The 21,004-nt window shown below is 37.8% G+C and overlaps 1 protein-coding gene across 4 annotated transcripts in view; it reads left to right on the forward strand.

Annotated features, from left to right (window-relative positions):
• The window catches only part of MAGI2 (membrane associated guanylate kinase, WW and PDZ domain containing 2), a 1,330,546-nt gene that overhangs the window by 1,097,218 nt on the left and 212,324 nt on the right, over window positions 1-21,004 (forward strand). For all 4 annotated transcript variants that reach the window (XM_081079965.1, XM_081079966.1, XM_081079968.1 and 1 more), the window contains one exon: window positions 11,843-12,481. In XM_081079965.1, the coding sequence (XP_080936091.1) occupies window positions 11,843-12,481 (639 nt within the window). The remainder of the gene's footprint in view (window positions 1-11,842; window positions 12,482-21,004) is intronic.

Genomic DNA, 21,004 nt, shown 5'->3' on the forward strand with positions numbered 1-21,004 from the left:
GGAAATTGCTGCACATTTTTCTGAAACTCTGGGTGATATTATTCATCCCCAAAAGAGTCTGTGTACAGTGTCTGGCATAGAGAGTGTATGTAGTGGTGAGGACGCCCGGATGTCTGAGATTATAAGATACCGTATTTGTTTCCCTTTCTCTCCACATAAACCAAAGAGATAATAACTATCTTTCTCTGGATTCCAAAATTTCAGTGCAGCCAGAAAAAAATTTTTTTTCTTCCCCTTTGCCATGTGTTTGAGGAATTTTTAATTGGCAGTCTTTGGTGTATATGGTCCAATGGGCAAACTGACTTCTTGATACTTATATAAAATATTGCTGCTTCAGAAACTGAAATTGGAAATAAAAGCGTCCAAGTTTGAACGATCAAAGTCTGTCAGTGAAGATTCACATCTGCCAAGTCTGTTTCCCTCTTAACAAGTTAGAAGGGCTTTCTCGTTCAACCTTGGACCCATGTGCATGCAGTGTACAAATACGCAGTCACATTTTTAGCACAGCACATTTGTTCCTTCTGCCAGCCATTTTATAAAGCTCAGCAACTTACTGCTGCACTTTGTCAGAAATTCATATGGGAGAAATATTCTGACAACCCTTGTTTCAATAAAGCAGCAGGGGCTCCGTAATTTTTCACATGAAGGGAGGGAAAAAGTAGAATAACATAATCTAAGGACTCTGTTAATCAGTTATATACTATAACTGATTATGTTAATCAGTTATATTATAATCAGTTAAGGATTGCTGATTGGCTTGCGATGGAAGCATTAGCCAGAACACTTCCCAGAAATACCACATAGGGTGACAGAGATCTAGGGGTGACAGCTCCCTGACCAACAGCCCCACCAATATAGACATCCCCCACCCCCAGTGGATACTCAAGACCAGCACCCAGCTCACACTGGAGCAAATAATGTATTTTTTTCAAAAGCAATTCAAGGAAACAACTTTACAGAATCTTATCTGGACTCTTGAAATAGGGTATTTTTCCCCCCTCTTCTATATTGATTTCATAGTATCAAAAACTAAATCCTGCTTTCTTCTAGCTAAAAACACTACACTATGTGTCTTAAAAGTGTGTGTAGGTGGATAGGTTAGGTAGCAAACACACACAGCTACAAACACTTCCAACCATTTGGCAGGAAGCAGCAGTCCGAAATGAACTGAATGTACCAATCTCTCAATCTCTCTCTCTCTCCCTTCCTCCCTCTCCTTCCTTCTCTCCCTCCCTCCATCCCTCCTTCCCTCCTTGTTATTCATTTTTCTTGCTGAGTCAAAACAGCTAGCAATTGACAGTTGCAGCTAGAGTAGAATAAACTGTTGGAAAGCATGCCTGTGAGCATTTCTGGCTCCACCCCAGCCAGCTGTCTCCCATCATTTCAGGGGAGGTTTTATAGCCACTTGACATATCGTGTTGGAATAAGGTCAGAAGACGGTTATGGGTCATACCACGTTGGCCCCTAGGAGCCATTTATGTAAAAAAGAATCATGTTTGTTCAGAAATACAGTTCATGCTCTTCGTAAATAAACATGCACACTGCTTAATGTCCATGTAAAATGATACTTTCCTACAATGTACTTCTGTAGCTCAGCTTTTCATGGGGTCTATGTGTGGTTGAGCATATTTCTGTGATGCCTCCTCCCTCATATGTGTCCCTAACTCAGGATAGGACAGGGGAACTCTACACTACATTTTTATCTTGCTCTCAAGCTTTCGTATTCTGCTAAGCATTTAAATACTCTTTTTTTATTCTTTTGTTTTTATTTTTTCCTAGTGAAATCCTAAATTCTCTTTAGATGCAAAAACCTGTTACCATTTTATAGGGTCCCTCTGATAACATTTTTGTGGGGTGTTCTTTTTTTTTTATTTTGGTGTAAAATTAATTTCATTGTTGTAGAGAAATAACAGATTCACTGACCATTTTATCCTACTGAATTCCTGAAGTGAGCAAGCTATTTAGAAAGCCTCTGCTCTTTGGAGCTTTGCAAGAAACAGTCTTTTGTGCTTTCTTTTTGTGGCTTTACTTATAGATTTAATCTGAAGTGTTGTTTAATCTTTGCCAGATCAGCAAATAATCAATCAGAGCCTTTAGACTCTCTTAGAATATATTTTCTTTCTCCTTTCCAAGTAAAATGCAAGTATTTAAATATATCTTACCACTCTGTGCCAAACACAAAAAAAGTGTAAATAGATCGTCAGACTAATTCACATCTGCCAGGGAATCATTGTTGGATGCTTGCTGATTAAGTATATATATATATGTAACACAACTTTAAATTAGGCATCTGCACTGGGTCACAAAGATGAAATTATAAAATGTGATTAAGAAGTTTTTCATTCTTTTGAGAAATACGTGCCTACGCCCAGATCTTGGTATCCTTCTGCCTATAGAAAGATTGTTGGACTCACTGGCTGCTTTTGTAGGTAATCAAGGACCCTTGGGGTGAGTCCCCAGAGAACTGTCGCTTACCTGTTTAACTGCATTACTAAAATTCCCCAATGCCTTCTACTTGTATGAGTGCAGTTGGAGAGCTTTCCACATTCTCACCAGATGTAGGCACTCTTAAAGCTGCTGTACCTTAGAAATGGTTTTTTCTGACCTCCACTAGTGTTACATGGAAGGAAACGGGACCAAAAAAGTTAAACTGCTTACCTCAGATCACACAGCTATTGAATAATTTATACTAGAGCTTTCGTTTCATGATAGCGACAGCATTTGGTGGGTTGCCGTGCCCTCTCACCTCCTGCCTCAGCACTCTCACAGCCCCCTCCAAACAGCCTATTCTGGAGGATTGTAGAAAGTGGACCCAGCTACTGCTCAGGTGCCTGTTGGCAATTATTTGCTTCACTGCTCCCTCCATCAATTTAGTGAACCAGAAGACTATTGCAGTTTGTCTCCCAATCTTCACAGTCAGGAGTTAAAGACATTTTACAGCATTCTGACTGATATGATGTGAGGGACACAAAAGAGTCCCCAAGTCAAAATAAGTCCTGGGCTGTTTGAAATTCTCACCATGTGTGTTGAAGTTCCTGAATCTCACCTAATGATCAGTGTGACTTTGGAGAAGTCATTTAACTTCTCTGCTTAGTTTCCACATGTATAAGGTACAGATAACAATGCCTATCTCATAAGAATTTTGTAAGGATTAGAGAGATGGAGTTTGTAAATGCCAGATAAATACTCAATGTATTAACATGGTAGTCACTGTGGTCACAGAAATTCCAAGAGCTGTTAATGTGTTTATAAATGAATTGAAGGATTATGCTGTCAGGGAGAGTAACACATAGGAGGAAATAATTAACACTCAACAACAGCAGGTGGTCAAAAAGATGGTCAAAAATGTGCAGCTGGCCTCAAAGAGTGACTTTAGTGGGGACAAAGGATGGGGAGATGCAGGAGGCTGGAAAGAACATAGCCTGTGTGAGGCATGGCTCGGAGCTGGGACCAATCGAAGCAGAGTAGGCTGGGAAGAGGTAGGAGAGGGTGAAAATGTAGACTGAGCCTTCAGTGCTGTGCTAGAGAATTTTGACTCAATTTCCTCTCTGTGAGCAGACACTGACAGACGTTAAATAGAAAAGAAGAGAGAGAAAGGTATGGAAGATGAATTGACAGGGAAGCGGGTGGAAGGCAGTGCCCAGTGCTTCACAGCCACTGGCACCGATGCCCTTGGCCTGCAAAATAGTCATAGTCTCCTGGTTCCTGAGCCAGTCCTAACCAGGAGAGAGGATTTTTTTAGCAATCCCATGTCCTCCTGGAGGTCAGTATGGGGTGAGACTAGGGAACCCCATAATCCCATGGGATCACTCTTTTCTGCCATGTGCTTGGCTTCCCTTTCCTTTCCCTCTAGTCTTTCCTGCTATGACATCAGGAACACAAGCCAAGAGACTGTTCATGCAGTAGATGGTAAGGTCTTGTCCTCAGGAGACAGAAGTAGGAAGAGAAAGGAAGGAACCAAATGAAGAGCACTCTAAGAAGTAGAATCCAAGAGCCTTTGTCTCAGAATGTCAGAGTGAAGAGCACCTTGGAGATCCTCTGGTTCAATCCTCTCTTTTTATAACATGGTGCCTGGCTCAGCAGTAGTGGAATATAATAAACTTTGAATAAATGAACGAATAAATGGCAGATAAGACCAGAAATATGTTGACAGCATACTTGGCATAAGAACATAAACCCCCTGACACCTACATCAGTGATCTCTCCATTATGCTACAGTTAGTCTCATAATGTAAAAAAAAGATTAAAACATTATCTGAACATTATTTTAATCCTGCAGGCTGATTCACCTCCTTTTAACTCACAATGTCATTTAATGTCATTTATTATATAGCACATGAAAATTAATAAACTAAAATTCTTCTGATGAAGGCATTTTGTCCTGCCTCTTATACCTACCATAACCTAAGTATTTGTTTTTGTATTTCTGCATAATTGATGGATGTCTCTAATAATGCTGTCTGCAAGACAGATGTTTAGTCACTAGAACCACGGTAATCTCTAGAACCTCCAAGGTGGAATTTCCTCCAATTGATAGCTCTTTTCATAATTTTCACTCTAAGGAGATGATTTGGGAATTTTAGAAAATACTTTCATTGTTCTAAAAGAAGTATGCTTCTAATTTTATGAGAACAGAAATCGAGAACCTAGTCTTGATTTTTAGCAAAAGAAATTAGATTTAGATATAAAGGAAAACTTTTGGACAATAAGAGACATAGAGCCCTATAACACATTCATCAGGGAACCTAAGAAAATAGGACAAGGGCCCATTTATCCCTTGGATGTTTTATCTTCAGACTTTTCTCACTTTGTAACATACGAGTAGTTGAGAATATTCCAAGACCCACACATGTGGATGTTCTAAGTTCCACCCAGCACCCCACTGCCATACAGTTCCCACATGCCTTTGTCCTCCACCCTCACCACATTGTACTTGTATTCCAGAAAGGAATGAGGAATTCAAGGATATTTTCATGAGGCACACTAGTCTTCTTTGTTTGCAATGAATGTATTCAGTTACAAGGATGAACATATTTGTCCTCTCAAATTTCTGCAAGCAAACTGCCACATAATTTGATAAAATTCAACAGTTTCTTTTTAAACTATTTACTCTTTCTCATCCTTAGGATACTTTTACTTTCCAGTCGTTAGCTAAAATTTTAAAACATTTGTTTATATATGTAGCATTACCACAGTGCTGTACCATTTACAGAACACCTTCACAGACATCTCTTTCTATAAGGTGGGTACAACAGCTATTGTTATCTCCCTATTATAGACAAGGAAACTGACTTGCTCAGAGAGTAGCCCAAGGAGACCCAGCTTCAATTCTGTTTCTCTATCTGACATACCACAGTCCTTCACTTAGAATAATAATTTTTACCAAGAGCGGTTATTGTCAATGTAATTGAGGTGGTGTGAAGCACAACCCCAAAAGTAAATGCCAGAATTTATTATGTTTGTGGGGGTTGTAGAGTGGAAGTGAATATTCAATTTTATAATAAAATTAGTTATTTTAATAAAAGTATATATTATTATATAAAACACAAAATAATACAAACTTCATAAAAGAAAGGTCAGTTAAATCTTATAGTTGAAGAGGAACCTCAAAAAACAGTAATTTTTCAATGTAGAGTTCATGTAATTGGTGGAATGGAAGTATTCAGTGAGGTGTTGTTTTTTTCAGCCTTAAAATCTATTCCATTTTCCTCTGACTGAATCTTTGTATTCTTTATTCAATGAGAATTTATCCTAAATACCTAAAGAGTTCTCAAAATAGTAATGATACTCTTTTATGGAGAAAACTTAGAACAGATAGAAAACTTCCACAAAGGAATAAAGTCTGAGAGAAATTGGTAATCATAATCAGGAGATAGGAGCAATCAGAGTAGGAATTAACAGAAGATACCATTGAAGGGATGAGGAAAGAAATGAATTCATTGGAGTGAAGTTATACATAGAAAAGAGGTTCACTTGAGGATAGAGGACTAGCAGAATTCAACTAAAAAGGCAAATGCAAGTTGTAAATTGTAAACAGTAAAGATACGAGCTTTACAAGCATGGTATCTTATGGGTGGTGGAGACAAAAATAAGATGGGAGGATTTGGGGCAAAAAGTGTTAAGCGGTAAGTCTAAAGATTCTTTTAGAATCTTTTAGAATAGAGGAGACTATAGGATGAGAATGGAGTGTGAAGTAAATTATTATTGTCTCGTCTAAAATGGAAGATAAGGAAGGTAAACAGCAAGAGGTAAATGAGAAAGGGTGAAAAGGAAGATTCTGCAGGCCACCATGACTCAAAGTATGTGGGAACAGAGAGAAAAGTTATAAAGATAAACCCATTTTCAGCAATGCTTTATGAAGAGTCATATTTTATCTAAAACAGTGAAGCATCTAAGAGGTATCCGATGTTATATTTTGATTTCCATGACTAAGAAAGAAACCAATGATCTTAGAATATTTTCCCATACAGGCCAGAAGTTTTAAACCTCCTGCTTCATCAGCCTCACTCTCTTTCACTTACACTTTGAAATCCCATAATTAGGAATCAAGTCATTAAGCCCTGTGGGGACACAAGGCTCATCAGTCACACCAAACCTGACCAATAGGCTTGAAGTCAGTAGTCCTAGAACCATTTGACCTCAATATGGCCTAAAATGAATGGCCATATGGGAAACAATGTAACCCTGCCAGACAATGTGGCGATGAAAATGTGTGCTTGGATTTCAAAAGAAATGCATCATCTTGTTTTTATGGAGAGCCTTTCTTTGATAAGATTTAAAGTGTTTTCACAAGCTTGATCTCATTTGCACAGCAGCCCTGTGAAAGAGGAAATGGAGGAGATATTTTAATTCCCATTTTATAAACGAATACATAGAGAGATAGATCAACCGACTCTTTTCCAATTCTGCCTCTTAAGTAGGCCAACAGGGTTGGAGCTCGAGCCAGTTTCCTAATGACATCCCTTTCTGTGCTCTTAAGCCCAGTCTATCCCAGGACTTGGCATGGCACCACCAGGTGACATATACCAAGTGGCTCATATATTTATTTCACAACATGTGAATGACATTCATAGAGCACAGTCTATAAATATCCTACCCAATCAGTTCTATCTGAGCAAGCAAATGTTTGCTTGTATCTTCAGCTACAACAATTCTGGCACGACACATGTTTAGACAGCTATATATTTTTTAAAGTGAGCAGTTGAGTACTGTCAAGGTGTAAGATAGTTTTAACTGTGACAGCTGATCACTCATCTTTTACATTCAGAAATCTTCTGCATAGCTCCACAAAGGTATTGCAGGGTCCTTTGTCACTCACTTGCTTGATGACTTTAAAAAATTGCTCTGAGTGGAAAATATCCATAAATTATAAAAGGCAGTCTTACTAAGAACCATAAATAGTTCTCGTTTGGTATCTAAATAGCAAGATCACATTAAAACTCAAAAAGAGGTAACATTAATCACTATAATTCAAATAGCTACTCTTTAGACCTAGCAGGGAAACTTGAAAGCTTTGAACGTTGCCCGTAGTAATTTTTTCCCTATGAATTCCTGGCATAGCAGAGGGAAGGCTAAAGCATGCTTGGGGGTTGGGGAGTTTATTAACAGTGATTAAAGTTAGGGAGAACGTTAGAGGAAAGTGGCATCAGTTACCTTCCTGCCTGTGACTTGGTCACTTAGAAGGCAATACTCATCCTTGATTATAATTGTGATGGGAATATTTTGGTGTGACTATTATCCTGATTTTATAGAAGGATATAACCAAGGACAGATGATAATTCCTAAAATAGTAATCGTCCTTTGCATAACAATTTATAGACCCTTTCACCTGCATGATCTCATTTGTTATTTCCCATAGAACAATAAGTTGCTATTATTGTTCCTCATTACTTTTGAAGAATCTGAGTCACAGAGGATTTAAGTTAGTTTTGAAAGTCACACAGCTAGTAAGTTATGGAACTGGAAATAAGACCAAAATTGTTTGACTCCCTATCCCGTGTAATGTCCACCACACCATGCTGCCTCAGATCAAAAATGGAGATGGGCAGGGGAAAAAAACAAAACCGACTAACCAAATCGGAAGAATGGGGAAATGAGAGGTACTGAAAAGGAAACCCAAATGACCAATAAAAATATGAAAAGATGCTCACCCTTACTAGCAATCTGGGAGATGCAAATTAAAACCATGATCACACCCATTAGATTAGCAAATATTAAGTCTGAGAATGCCAAGTACTGTGTCAGATGGGAAGCAATGAAAATTCTGGTACGTTACTAATGGGAATGTAAATTGATTTGACCTATTTTGTCAGCTGTTTGCCATCTAACAAAAGTGAAAATGCACGTGGCCTATGCCCAGCAATTCTATGCCAAGGTACATACCTCATATGTGCCCAAGGGCCATGGAAAGAGGCCCATAGCAGAGTTATCTTGAGCCAAACTCCACAAGAACCCATTAACAGAAGAATGGATAGATGATAATAAATAGGGATATAGTTAGTCATCCAATAGATACTATGTTGCAATGAAAATTAATGAACTTGAGGTACAGGTTATCAAAATAGATAAATATTACAAATAACATTTTGAGGGCAATTACAGAATAATAACAGGTATATCATTTTCAAAAGGTTTAAAATACTCAAAAACATATTTTAGAGATATTATTCTTTAGGGATTGCATACATATTCTTTAGGGATATTATTTACAGGCACCTAGATATGTCCTAGAAACTATAGACTATAATGTGAATAACAAACCTCAAATGCAGGACAGTGGTTGCCTTTGGCAAAGGCAGGAAGGGAAGCACATGGGAGAGAGGTGCTCCTCACCGCTCTTCAATTGATGTGAGAATGTTCTGATCATTAAGCTAGATGGTAGGTAGTACACGGGTGTTTATCATTCTTTCACCTTTTTCATGTGTGAAATATATGATAACTTTAAAAATAGAAGAGGCAGCAGGAAAAGGAAAACAGTTTGTCCGGATCAGTTCCTTCTCTGGTGGGATGACCAGAACCAGTTGAAATGGTGCCCAACATCACAGCTGCCCCAGCTTAACGAGGAATCAGAGCAGAGGACACCCCTCCCAGGTCAGTTCTGAGGCCTGGTCCAATGTCCAGCCATTATTCCAGCACCCTCTCAGGTACACATAACTGAAGAGTGAACTTCCATGTAACCAGTTGCATAGCCTGTGACATCTTCTAGAATCAGACCTGGATCCCCGAAAATGCTTATTTGGCTCTTCTGTCTCCTTATCTTTAGCACTTTTAAGCAGCTCTCCAGCATTTGGGGAGACAGTATTAACCAATTCCCATTGCTTAGGGCATTTTACTCAGGAGTGTTTTATTCATGGAGTCATTTATTTTTAAGTGCATTTCATGGAGAAATCGTTTTATAGCAGACACCTAAGAAAGGCCAGGAAAGTATTTAACTCTGGAAGTTTAGCTCTGTTTTTCATTTTTGATATTTACAATTTTGATGGGCGAGGATGTCTCACAGTGAAATCCCTAGTCATTTACTCTACCCAGCTCAGAATGATCCTGATAAATTAATGTCTGTTGAGGTTCTCATCTGACAATCTGTGAAAACATGTCTTTTTGTTCCTCACATACTCCTCAGCATAGTCAGGCATGATCTCAAGTTGCAAGTCCAACTCTCTAACATTATGGGTTTTGAGGATAAAAATATTAATCCATGATAGAACAATTCTCCAAAACTAAAGTTGTTATTCAGACATACTTGATTTTTTAAACAATTATCTCAAACATATTTTCCTGCATTTAAGAAGGAAATAAATTTTTTCTGAATATATTGGAGAATGAATAATTTGCATTCAGGGCATTTTTAATATCATAAAGTTAACTCCTAACCAGTGGATTTTTGTAACTATGAAAATTCATTGGGGAGAGAGGGCAAATGCCTTTTTGGAAAAAGATCTGCACAAATATCCTTTTATCTAAGAGCAGAAGATAAGTCTATAGCAGCTTCCTGTTTGAAAGCCAGGGTTCCAAGTCCCCTCCATCCTATTTTAGCAACAATAACATGAACAGTGTTCCACATTTACTGAGCACTCACCAAGCACTTTTCGGTGTTATGTCATTTCATCCTCACCACTTAACAGACAAGGAGCTGTGGCCTAAAGCAGGTAAGTCGCTTGCACGATATTCCATATCTGCTAAGCCGTACAGTCAGGGTATAGACCCAGGTCCCTGATCCCAGAACCTATGCTCTTGACCTTGACTTAGGTATACCTGGAAACTTTGCAGTTACACCTTGCTATAGATAGAGAAAATAAACGGGCAAAATATTGTCTTCTCCCATAAAAAAGAAAAACAGCCGTTGAATTAGACAAGTGATACCAAAAACAAAAAACAAACAAATAAACAAACAAACAAAAAAAACATACTGGGGCTCCAAATTTTTCATCCAATACTTCTTTTTTTTTTTTCATAAATTTATTTATTTATTAGTTTCAGGTGTACAAAACAAGGTAATACTTAGACGTTCATCATCCATATCCCTCACACTGTGAACCCCCCTCCCCCCATCCACCATCCCTCCGACCCCACACCGAACCATCACATTATATATATAAAATTATAGTTGGCATTCATTAATGTCCAGCCTCTGGTGTCCAATGCCATGATCAGGTATCCACAGCATCCCTGAGGTGGTCTCCCAAACAGGACACATGCCCATCGGATACCCAACAAAATCTCCACAACATTATAGAATACCTTCCCCAAATTAATTTTCAAAAACAAAAACAAAAACAAAAAACAAACAAACAAACAAACAAAAAAAAACCCCGAGGCCATCTTGTGGTCACCAGCTGCCTCCAAATCCCTTCACCTTTCCCCTTATCCCCAACCCCCTCCCACACACCCATCTAACCACTCTCGGTTTTTTCTCCGCGTCCCCAAAACTGTCTCTGATTAGTTCATTCGCATAGTCTTTTCTTTAGATTCCATATATAAGTGAGATCATATGGTACTTGTCTTTCTCTTTCTGACTTATTTCACTTAACATAATGTTCTCTAGATCCATCCATGTTGCTGCAAATGATAAGATTTCTTTCTTCTTTATGGCTGCGTAATACTCCATTGTATAAATGTACCACAGCTTCTTAATCCAGTCATCTACCGATGGGCATTTCGGTTGTTTCCATATCTTGGCTATTGTGTAAAGTGCTGCAATAAACATAGGAGTGCATACAGATTTTTGAATTGGAGTTTTGGATTTCTCCGGGTAGATGCCTAGGAGTGGAATTACTGGATCATAGGGTAGTTCCATTTTCAGATTCCTGAGATACCTCCATACTGTTTTCCATAGTGGCTGCACTAATCTGCAGTCCCACCAACAGTGCACTAGCGTTCCCTTTTCTCCACATCCGCGCCAGCATTTGTTGTTTGTTGATTTATTGATAATAGCCATTTTGACCATCCAATACTTCTGACCACCACTTCTCAACAGTTTGAAAATCTTATTAACTTAAATACAGTAACGATGGAAATGAAAAAGACACATAGAATGAGTACTTCTTTAAGGTACAAATTCTTCTAACCTTTTCTTTCTGACCCTTTCTTTCTGAATCTGAAATTGTTTCTGAACTTCAAGAATAATTATATAGCATTTTTTTCAGCATTTGATCAGTATATTTGTTGGCAGACCTGTTGTAACCTTGAACCACCTGCAGTAAATTTAAATATTATTCTAATTGATCTCCTTACTGCTGAGAAACAGAGCACCACTTTCACTCGTCTCATAAATAATTCCATTTCTCTACGTCAGCATTAATTGACCTTACCTCATGTTGCCAATCTCGTTCTTCTCTCCTTACAGGTGATGTCATCGTCTACATTAATGAAGTTTGTGTCCTAGGACACACTCATGCAGATGTAGTCAAGCTATTCCAGTCTGTTCCTATTGGTCAGAGTGTCAGCCTGGTGTTGTGTCGTGGCTACCCTTTGCCCTTCGATCCCGAAGACCCTTCTAACAGCATGGTGCCACCCCTTGCAATAATGGAGAGGCCACCGCCAGTAATGGTCAATGGAAGACATAACTATGAAACATATTTGGAATACATTTCTCGGACCTCACAGTCAGTTCCAGATATAACAGATCGGCCCCCTCATTCTTTGCACTCCATGCCCACTGACGGCCAGCTAGATGGCACGTATCCACCACCTGTCCATGACGACAATGTGTCTATGGCTTCGTCTGGGGCCACCCAAGCTGAACTTATGACCTTAACCATTGTGAAAGGTGCCCAGGGCTTTGGCTTCACGATTGCCGACAGTCCTACGGGACAGCGGGTGAAACAAATACTCGACATTCAGGGATGCCCTGGCCTGTGTGAGGGTGACCTCATTGTGGAGATCAATCAGCAGAATGTACAGAACCTGAGCCATACGGAAGTAGTGGATATGCTGAAGGACTGCCCCATCGGAAGCGAGACTTCTTTGATTATCCATCGAGGAGGTAAGATAAACCCGGGCTCCGCGATTAAAGATGCAGGTAAAGTAGTAGGACCTTTTTTTTTTTTTTTTTTTAGTAGGACTTTTTTAATAATCTTGCAGAAATGGAAGTTTCCCTGGAGTTGAATGAAATCACACTTTACAAAATAAAGGTAAGAGAGTAAAAGAGAAAAACGTGAGTCCAGGATGCTGCTTTTTGTTTTTTTTTAATTTTGAGAATATGTCTTTTCCTGTGTTATATTAAGCCCAACAGAAAACAGTGATTTCAGTCTTACAAATTTACATTGCTGTGAACTTGGAGGGTAAAGAATGAATCCCCAAGTATGAGTGCTTCGTCCAAACGTTCATTAATGTATCAGTTGTAGAAACCTCAGACTGGTTTCCCATTGACTTAGTTAAAACACCTGATTTTTCCAAAGGACTCAGTACTCTGGGGTGTGCTTAGGAAGCCAGGCAAGCACGTGGAAGCTGCTTGCACCCCTTCTAAAGGCCAAGTGTCATCTCCATAATCCCCATAAAGATCAGTGGGAGCTGTGTCAACACAGGAAAATCTTTTCAGAGTTGTGAACAGGGCAGCTCAGGACACTTCTTCCATGACTGTAGGGACTGCTCCAGCAGTAATTACCCATAGAGCCTTCCACGGCCTGAGAAGAAAGCTATGGAACAGGGTGAGGGCTGAAGCTCTGAGCTGCATATTCTAGGTGATGTATGGAGATAGGAGCAATGAGGAGCGTGTTGGGAGCTCTGAGCCTTGGATGTTTTTTCCCTTCTACCTTCATGGTGGGCAAAGGACAGGGCAAAGCAGAGGCCCTCTGTTTCATGTCTCTGCTACTTTGCTCTTGATGATCCGTGAAACAAGGGAGAAAAAGGAGGGAAGGTCCACAGATACAGAAATTACTTGAAAACAGTATAAATCAAAAAGCTCAGGTGAAGACCTGGTTTCCCCTTACCAGTTTTGAGACTTAAAAAGTCCATGAGCCTCAGATGTGTCATCTGTTATATTGGGAAAATACTACCTAAGCTGATGATAGTGTTCTTAGTATTGAATGGCCTACACTAGGTGCTCATTACATGTCTGCTGATTCTAAATCAGCACTGAAGCTACAGCAGGGATGGGTCAGAAGGAGCAATACTGTGGGCAACTCAAGCGTGAAGAACACACGCGTGGCAAACATATGGGATGATTGCCTATTCAAAGCACGAACAACAGCCTGAAAGCCCTGTCAGCTTGAAATGTGAATGAAAGCAGCCAAAGCTGAAAGAAACACCTTTGATGATTTACTTGGCCCTCTCTGAAGGTGTTTCCCCTCAGAGGAGGTATTTACATTGTTGCTTCCTTGTGTGGAAAGGTATACCAAATGCTAGACACTTGTGAGCAAACCATACAAAATATTATGTTCCTATATTAAAAGGGGAAAATAATATGATAGCAAAACAGTCTTAAATTGGATCACTTGAACCTTGGTGATAAAATATTGACAGTGTATTTTAATTTCTCTCATGGCTTGTTTAAGATTAAAACAAATATTCTTAATTAAATAGCCATATCTTCATAACATGCAATTGAAAATCAAATCTTTGAAACAGTGTCTTGATACTAAAAGGTATAACTGAAAATCACTGTACAGTATCCACTGTTACGATTCTTAGAAACAAGTTGGGACACATTTTATATATCATGGAAAGCAGGAAAAAGTGTTTTTAAATTGTTTATTTATTTATAGGTGTTCATTATATATTATATATTACATTTTGTAATAACTATGTAATATTGTCGTGCGGGGTGTCCGGCGGGGTGGCCTGCGGGGTCTCTGCTCCCGCTCCCCACAGAAGAATGCAGAACATGGTGAGGCCAAAAAGGAACACCCACGGAGCCATAGGTAGGGAAGTCATACCACTATGGTCTCACTGGAGGCTGGGTTTACACGACGTGCGACCTGCTGTCCGCTTTGCTGCCAACCGACCAGTGGCAGTTATATCAGTGACCAATGGCTTAAGGGCTACAGCTGATGGCCAACCAGCCACAGCTGACGGCCATCCACTATCCGAGCCAGCACCTCTCCACATGAGGCCGAGAGCCTGGAAACTGCTCTCTGGGGCTCCGTCCCCACAAATATGTATTTATATTGTTGCAATGATTACGTTTTCTGGAAACATTTGTTTGCCAGCTATCAGCTAGACTAACCTATTTTTGCTTATTCTTTTCCTTACTCCCCCCGCCCCGCCCACTTAATCCTCAAATATTCACTTTTATTTGTGTTTGGGAAAGAGGAATTTATTTTTATTTTGTGGCTAGTGTAGTATTGCAGAATGTAGTATGCTGTGAGACTTAAAGTACTTCTGGTCAAAAACCTCTTGTTTCCCCAAATTCCCACAATTTGCACTTATCTCTCTGAAATTACCAGGAGCCACAACACCTTATTTTTGTGATGAAATTCACTTTGATTATCTTACTAGAGGCTACTCATAAGTGCCTGTGGCCTCATTCAGATAAGTATAGATCTTGAAGAGTAGATTCCTGGGCCTGAGTCTTGTAACAGGATCATGGATGGTTGGTTGTTTTTCATTATTTACTAGGATTATTTTATATACAAAAAGTAATAATGTACATGGTTTAATTGTTTTAAGCAGTGTCAGAAGGTATAGAATGAAAAGTAATTATCTCTTCTGTACCAGACTTTCAGTCCTTTTCCCAGAGGCAAACATGTTTTTCCTAAATATACATTCAGAAATTCTGTACTCTTAGCCAGCACATACTTGAATATACGTAGCATGTTTAATATAAATGGGCTAATATTATACATACATATGGCTTGCTCTAAAATCTTGGTTGTTAGGGTGTATTTCATTTTGTAACACACACCATTGTGGTACAATTTACCATTGTATACTACAGTAACTTTTGCTAAAATGATATAGTTGTGTAACAATCACCATAATCCTTAGAACATCTATCATCCCAAGTTCCCCTAGACCCAGATAACCATTAATATGCTTTCTGAACAATTTTGCATTTGTAGAAATTTTTTTGTAAATGGAATCATACAGTATGTAGTATTTTACTTAGAATAATGCTGTTGAGATTTACCCATGATGGTGTATATATGATTATTTTGTTTCTTTTTATTGCTGAGTAGTTTTCCATTGCAGGATATATTGCTTTTTTTTAATCCATTCACCAGTGGATGGACATATGTGTTGTTTTCAGATTGGGGTATTTATGAGTAATGTTGCTATGAACATTTGGATAAAAGTGTTTGTGTGCATATATGTTTTCATTTTTCTTGGGTAGATGCCTAAGAGTGATGCTGCTGGGTTATATGACACGTACTGTGGTGCCAAAATAATGTACACACATTTTAAGAGATGTTAACACTTTGGTCAGCGTTGCTCAAGCAGTAGTTTGCTGTAATGAGAAGTGTCTGGACACTGATGGTAACCACTTTGAGCACCTCTTTTAATTGCAGCAGTCAAACGTGACTTGTATTCATCATTTATTATTGGTACATATTAATACAGTTTTTTCCTTTCTTAGAATGTGTATACATTTTTTTAACACCCTCTGTATGTATTTAAAGTAAGAAATTCCCAGAATGTTTTCCAAAATGGTTGTATCATTGTATATTCCCACTAGCAAGGTATGAGATTTCCAATTTCTGACCATTTTTGCCCTGTCTTGTATCATCAGTCTTTTTGATTATAGCAATTCTAGTAGGTATATAGTGATACTTTTTGTGATTTTAATTTATTTTTGTCTAATCTTTTCATGTGTTTATTAATATTCATATATCTTCTTTGGTGACATGTCTACTCGATATATTACCCATTTGTATATTTATTAGGCTGTTTGTCTTATTAAGTTATAAAAGTTTTTTTATACATTCTGAATACAAATTCTTTATAAGATATATGATTTGCAAATATTTTCTCCTGATCTGTGGCTTCTCTTTTCATTTTCTTAAAGGCGTCTTTTGAAGCAACAAAGTTTTACATTTTAATGAAGTCCAATTTATCTTTTTAGTATGTTGCTTATGTTTCCTTATATTTTGCTAAATTTTGTATCCCTTTGGGGGAGATTATCTGTTTCTGGTTTAGTATCAGGATAATACTGGCCTCATACAATGTGTTGGAGAATATTCCCTCTCCATCTACTTTCTAAAAGAGTCTGTGTAGGATTGATATTTCTTCTTTAAAAGTTTGATAGAATTCACCAGTGAAGCCATCTGCTATGGGCATTTATTTGTAGAATAATTTTTATTCACTGATGACATTTCTTTTTTGTTTTTTTGAGTTAGGTCTATTCCAATTTTATATTTCTTCTTGAGTTGGTTTTGGTAATTTATGTATTTTAGGAATTTTTACAATTTATCTAAGTTGTGAAATTTGTTAACATAAAGTTTTTAACAAAATTATATAAAATTCTACTTTGAGAACCAACTTTTGGATTCATTGATTTTTAGTTTTCTATTTCAATGTTTTCCATACTAATCTTTATAATACCTCCTCTTCTGCTTACTTTGTGTTTGATTTACTTTGTTTCTCTGTCTTCTTGAAGTGGAAGCATATATTAATGATTCTAGCTCTCTCTTTCTAATGAAAGAATTTAAAGGTATAAATTTCACGGTAAGCACTTCTTTAGCTGAATTCCCTAAATTTTTATAATCTGTATTTTCCTCTTCATTCAGTTCAAGATATTTTCTTATTTCCCTTGTGATTTCTTCTCTGACCCATAGGTTACTTAGAAATGTGTTGTTTGTTTATAAAACTTTTGGGATTTCCCAATTCTTTTCTGTTGGTTTCTAATAATTTCTCTATATAGGAGAATATGTTTTATGTAATTTCAGTCCTCTTAAATGTTTTGATACCTGTTGTATGACCTAGGGCCTTGCCTTTTTTAACTTAACAATTTATCTTAGAGGGCTTGATATATTAGCTCAGAATATACCTATATCTCATTATTTTTAATAATTTGCTTAATCAGATACCCACTAATGGATATTTTGGTTGCTTTTATTCTTTTTCTATTGTAAAGAATGATGTATCTTTGTACAGCTTTCTATCTCTGCGTAAAAGAGGTGGTGTATAGCATAAATTCATTCTTTCTTTCACCAAATATTTCTTTAGTGCCTACAATATACTAGGCATATTTGGGCATTTGAGCTATGGCAATAAAGAAAGCCAACACATCCTTTTTCATGGAGTTGATGTTCCATTAGAGAGAGACAAATAAAAAATAAATGCCAACATAAATATGTCCTTTATTTGTTACATATTTCCTATCCCCCTGGAGTTTATTCTTGAATACAAATTTTATAACCAGTTGCTTTACTGAGTTACCTTATTGTTTCTCATATTTTTTTCAATTCAATTCATGGGATTTGGGACCATACAATCATACCACCTACAAATAGCAATCACTTTGTCTCTCCCTTCTATTTGCATACTCCGATTTGTCTTATCTAATACATTTGACTATTTTTTCTTGAACATTGGTGATTAATAGTGGAGATTGTGGAAATGTCTATCTTCTTCGGGCTTAAATGGAAACCATCTCACTTTACAGTTAAACACAATACTGGCTTTTTATTTGACATGAATATTTACTATGTTAAGGAAATATCCCTCAATTTCTATTTCATTAAAATTCTTTGTCAAAAATGGATAATGGATTTTATCAAAAGCCAAAAATGGTATCTATGGAGATGATTATTATTTTCTCCTTTGACTTATCACTTTGATGAATTGCATTAAGAGACTTATTATTAGAGTACTGAATTATCCTTTCATTCCTGGAATAAAACTATATTATGCTTATAGTGTGCTCCTATATTTTATTTTTGTATATAATTTTGCATCAACATTAATAAGTGAGGTTGGTCTCAAGTTTTCTTTTTCAGGTTTTTTAAAAAAAATTTTTATTTAAAAATATAGCTAACATACAACAAACATTATATCAGTTTCAGGTGTACACCATAACTGTTCAACATTTATACACCTAAAGAAGTGATCACCATAAGTCCAGCACCCATCTGACACCGTAGCACGCTATCACAGTATTACTGACTATATTCCCTGCGCTTTACTTTACATCCCCATGGCTATTTTGTATGTAACTACCACTTTGTACTTCTTAATCCCTTCACCTTTTCCACCTTTCACGAGAGTGTTGGGGGTGTCTCCCAACCGCCCTCCCATCTATCAACCCGATAAATATAGTACCCATCTGACACCATACATCATTACTACTATATTATTGACTATATTTTTTATGTTATACCCTGCATCCCTATGACTACTTTATATCAGCCAATTTTTTCTACTTAATCCCTTCCCGTTTTCCATCAACCCCTCCTCCCATCTGGCAACCATCAGAATGTTTTCTGTATCTATGAGTGTGTTTCTATTTTGTTTATTTTGTTCTTTAGATTTCACATAAAAGTGAAATCACATTTCATCTGTCTTTCTCTGTCTGACATACTCCACTCAGCACGATACCCTCGAGGTCCATCCATGCTGTCGCACATGGCAAGAACCTATTCCCTTCCATGGCCGAGCAATATTCCATTGTATATATTTACCACCTCCTCTTTATCCATTCTTCCATTGACAGACACCCAGGCTGCCTCCACATCTTGGCCATTGTAAACAATGCTATAATGAACGTATGGATGCACATGGCCCCTCGAAGTAGCATTTTGGGTTTCTTCAGATAAATATGCAGAAGTGGGATTACTGGGTCCTTCTTTGTCTCTTGCTATAGCCTTTGTTTTAAAATCTGTATTGTCTGGTATAAATAGTGCTACCCCAGCTTCTCTTTTTTTTCCATTTCCATTTTCATGAAATAACTTTTTCCATCAGTCTTTGTGTGTCTTTTGATCAGAAGTGAGTCTCTTGCAGGCAGCGTATGTAAGGGCCTTGTTTGTTTGTCCATTCAGCCGCCCTATGTTTTTGATTGGAGCATTTAATCCATGTACATTGAAAGTAATTATTGATAGATAGAGCTCTGACAATTAACTTTGCAAACTTGCCTCTGTGTGCTTACATTGGCAGCACTGTACAAACAGCTAGGTAAAGTTTCATAACCTTGGTATATCAGTGTCTCACAGCTGTGTTCGTGTTGACGTGTGGTGGTGTCTTGCTGAGTGGTGTTCATTATTGTTGTTGCGTGTTTTTGTGGATCATGAGAATGTCTAAGCTTGAATTAGAGCAACAAACCAACATTAAATTTCTTATTAAACTTCGCAAGAGTGGAAGTGAAATCAGGGACATGTTAGTCCTAGTTTATGGGGATAACACCAGGAAGAAAACGACAGTGTATAAATGGATTAAACATTTTTCTGAGGGGAGAGAATGTCTCACTGATGAAGAGAGGTCAGGGCAGCCAGTAATGAGCAGAACTGACGAAAACATTGCAAAAATTTGTCGAATTGTGCATCAAAATTGTCAGCTGACTGTGTGAAACATAGCAGACCAAGTAAACACCGAGAGAGAAACAGGAAAATCTTAACTGAAAATCTTGGCATGAGAAAGATGTGTGCAAAAATGGTCCCAAAGGAGCTCACCAACGAACAAAAGCAAAGGGAGTTTTTAGCCAGTAAACAAATAACTATTGGAATACCCTCCCAACTCACCTAACCTGTCCCCTAATGACCCAAAGATAAGGAAGACATTTTGATGACATTCACGACATCAAGGGTAATATGATGACAGCTCTGATGGCCATTCCAGAAAAAGAGTTCCAAAATTGCTTTGAAGGGTGGACTAGGCGCTGGCATTGGTGCATAGCTTCCCAAGGGGAGTGCTTCCAAGATGACTGTAGTGATATTCAGCAGTGAGGTATGTAGCACTTTTTCTAGGATGAGTTTGCAAACTTAACTGTCAGATCTCGTATGTAGTTATTGCCATTTTATTATTCATATTTTTTATTTTTTTTCATCTTAAAGAAGCCCCTCTCACATTCTTTGTAATTCTGTTTTGGTGATGGTGAACTCCAGCTTTTTCTTGTCTGGGAAGCTCTTTATCTGTCCTTTGATTTTAAATGATAAACTTGCTGGGTAGAATAATATTGGCTGTAGGTCCTTGCTTTTCATAACGTTAAATATTTCATGCCAAACCCTTCTAGCCTGCAGAGCTTCTGTTAAGAAATCAGCTGACAGTCTTATGAAAGTCCTTTATAAGTTATTAGTTGCCCTTCTTTTGCTGCTTTTAGGATTCTCTTTATCTTTAACCTTTGCCATTTTAATTATGATATGTGGGCCTGTTTGGGTTCATCTTGTTTGGGACTCTCTGTGCTCCCTGGACTTGTATGTCTATTTCCTTCCCCAGGTTAGGAAGTTTTCAGTCATCATTTCTTCAAATAGGTTCTCAATCCCTTGCTTTCTCTCTTCTTCTGGTACTCCTATGATGCAAATGTTGTTATGCTTGATGTTGTGCCAGAGACCCCGTAAACTGTCCTCATTTTCTTTAATTCTTTTCATCTTTTGTTGTTCCCATTAGGTATTTTCTGCTACATCGTCTTCCAAATGCT

Source organism: Rhinolophus hipposideros, assembly GCF_964194185.1.
Source record: "Rhinolophus hipposideros genome assembly, chromosome: 18".
In the NCBI taxonomy this organism is placed as follows: Eukaryota; Metazoa; Chordata; class Mammalia; order Chiroptera; family Rhinolophidae; genus Rhinolophus; species Rhinolophus hipposideros.